This window comes from Aureococcus anophagefferens (genome assembly GCF_000186865.1).
Source record: "Aureococcus anophagefferens unplaced genomic scaffold AURANscaffold_49, whole genome shotgun sequence".
NCBI classification, from domain to species: Eukaryota; class Pelagophyceae; order Pelagomonadales; family Pelagomonadaceae; genus Aureococcus; species Aureococcus anophagefferens.
In genome coordinates this window covers 47,326-49,170 of record NW_008705603.1, presented here as the reverse complement: position 1 = coordinate 49,170, position 1,845 = coordinate 47,326, and the positions used below count along the sequence as shown (strand labels likewise).

The following is a 1,845-nucleotide window of genomic DNA, read 5'->3' as shown; positions in this document are numbered from 1 at the left end:
GCTTCTCCAAGGACATCGTGCGCAGGTTCGCGCGGACGAGGAGGTTCAGCCGCAGCACGAGGTCGTCCTGGCTCAGGAAGCAGCTCGTCCACGAGTCGCGGGGGTAGCTGCCGCGCTCGTCGGCGAGGAAGTAGCCCTCGGAGGGCAGGTACTGGTTCCGGAAGTAGCCCATGACCGTCCGCGAGCTGACCTTGCCGTAGGCCTCGTCGGCCGCCTTCTGCGCGCACTCCAGGGCCGTGAAGGAACCTGGCTCGCCGGTGTTGAAGTCCCTCAAGTAGCGGAGGTAGCGCTCGACGCGCTCCGCCTTGGTCCGCGTCCGGCGGAGCTCCGAGTCGGACATCTTGAGGCGCGAGTCCGGGTCCTCCGGGTCGTAGGCGAGGGAGAGGTGGTAGGTGGTCTCGGCGGTCAGGTGGCCGCGGAGGCGGTCGATCATGGGCTGGTACCGCCTCGCGTTGCGCTCTATGACCTCCTCGACGCGCGCCCGTCGGTTCTCCTCGTCTCTTCTCCGGTTGTCTTCCCGGCCGTCGTCGCCCCGGTGCCCGGACTGGTGGCGACGGCGGCGCGAGGCGCCGCCGACCGCGCCGATGAGCCGCATGGCGCCGCGCCTGAGCGCCGCGAGCGCGTCCATGGTGCGGTGGCCCAAGCTCGAGCGCTTCCTGCGCCGGGCCTCGGCCGCGGCGCCCGCGCCGCGCGGCCTGCGCAGCGTGACCTTCGGGGTCCAGTCCACGAGGTCGCCGCCGCAGCCCGTGAAGTCGTCCTCCGCGAGCTCCTCCTCCTCGTCGTCGTCGTCGCCGCCGTCGTCGCCCTCGGGCGCGGGCGCCGCGAGCGCGGGCACGTCCGGGTCGTCGTCGTCGCCGTCCTCGACGCCGCCGCCGTCGCCGTCGGGCGCGGGCGCCGCGAGCGCGGGCGCGTCCGGGACGTCGTCGTCGCCGCCGCCGCCGACCTCGACGTCCCCCTCGTCGCCGCCGGCGCTCCGCTTGCGCCCGGCCCGCCCCGCCTCCTCGACGACGGCGACGTACTTGGCCATCGCGAGGTTGGCCTCGTTGTGGGTGCGCCAGCGCGCGGGGCAGCCGGGGACCATGGACGTCGTGATGAGCTCCCGCGTGGGCGACTTCTTCGCCATGCGGTCCCGCCGCGACTTGTAGCAGCAGTAACTGAGCGTGTAGTACGTCACGCCACCGTCGCTGGCCCTCGGGCGCGCCTTGACGACCTTCCAGCCCAACGACCGCTCCCAGCCCTTCCCCGCGATGGCCGCCTCCGCCGACTCGAAGTCGCTGGAGAGGGACTGCTTCGGCTTCTTCTTCGGCGGCATGTGCCTCGACGGCGGGCGCCGCGGCGCCGCGCGCCGGCGGCGGCGCCGGGCCGCGAGCTCAAGCCGAAACTGGAAGCGTTGTGACGCGCGGAGCTCGCGAGGAGACAGAGAGACGGCGCTGTCGGCCAATGAGGTGCAAGGGCTGGCATTTGAACGGCCTTCGACAAGGAATCCGGGCGTGCTTGCTCCCTGCTTTGGCTCTCGTCCCGTCCGACCGAACGCGCGTAACTGCGTACTTTGGGAGGAGTCGGACGCGTAAAACTCGTCCCGGTCGCCGGCGTTCAGTAGGGGGCGAGTTGCGGCGTCACGTACGCGTCCCGGGTCGTCCGTCGTGACCGGTCTGGGCGCGCGCCGTGGCGGGCGTCAATTTTCCTTTTGTGGTGCCATTTTAAGGCCGCTTCGTCTTGTACTCCGGTATATATATACACATTATGAGACTCCGTGTCCTCTCCATCGCCGTGCTCGCCCTCGGCACCGCAACGAACAACGACACTCGCGTTCAGACGAACAAAACTGAAGGAACCGTCGTGGAA

General features: G+C 70.4%; 1 protein-coding gene across 1 annotated transcript in view; it reads right to left on the bottom strand.

Moving 5' to 3' along the window:
* Nucleotides 1-1,312, bottom strand: part of AURANDRAFT_67741 (hypothetical protein) — a gene marked incomplete at both ends in the record, with an annotated part of 22,837 nt that extends 21,525 nt beyond the window's left edge. The window contains one exon of the mRNA XM_009043282.1: nucleotides 15-1,312. Coding sequence (XP_009041530.1) covers nucleotides 15-1,312 — 1,298 coding nt within the window. The remainder of the gene's footprint in view (nucleotides 1-14) is intronic.
* Nucleotides 1,313-1,845: the final 533 nt, after the last annotated feature.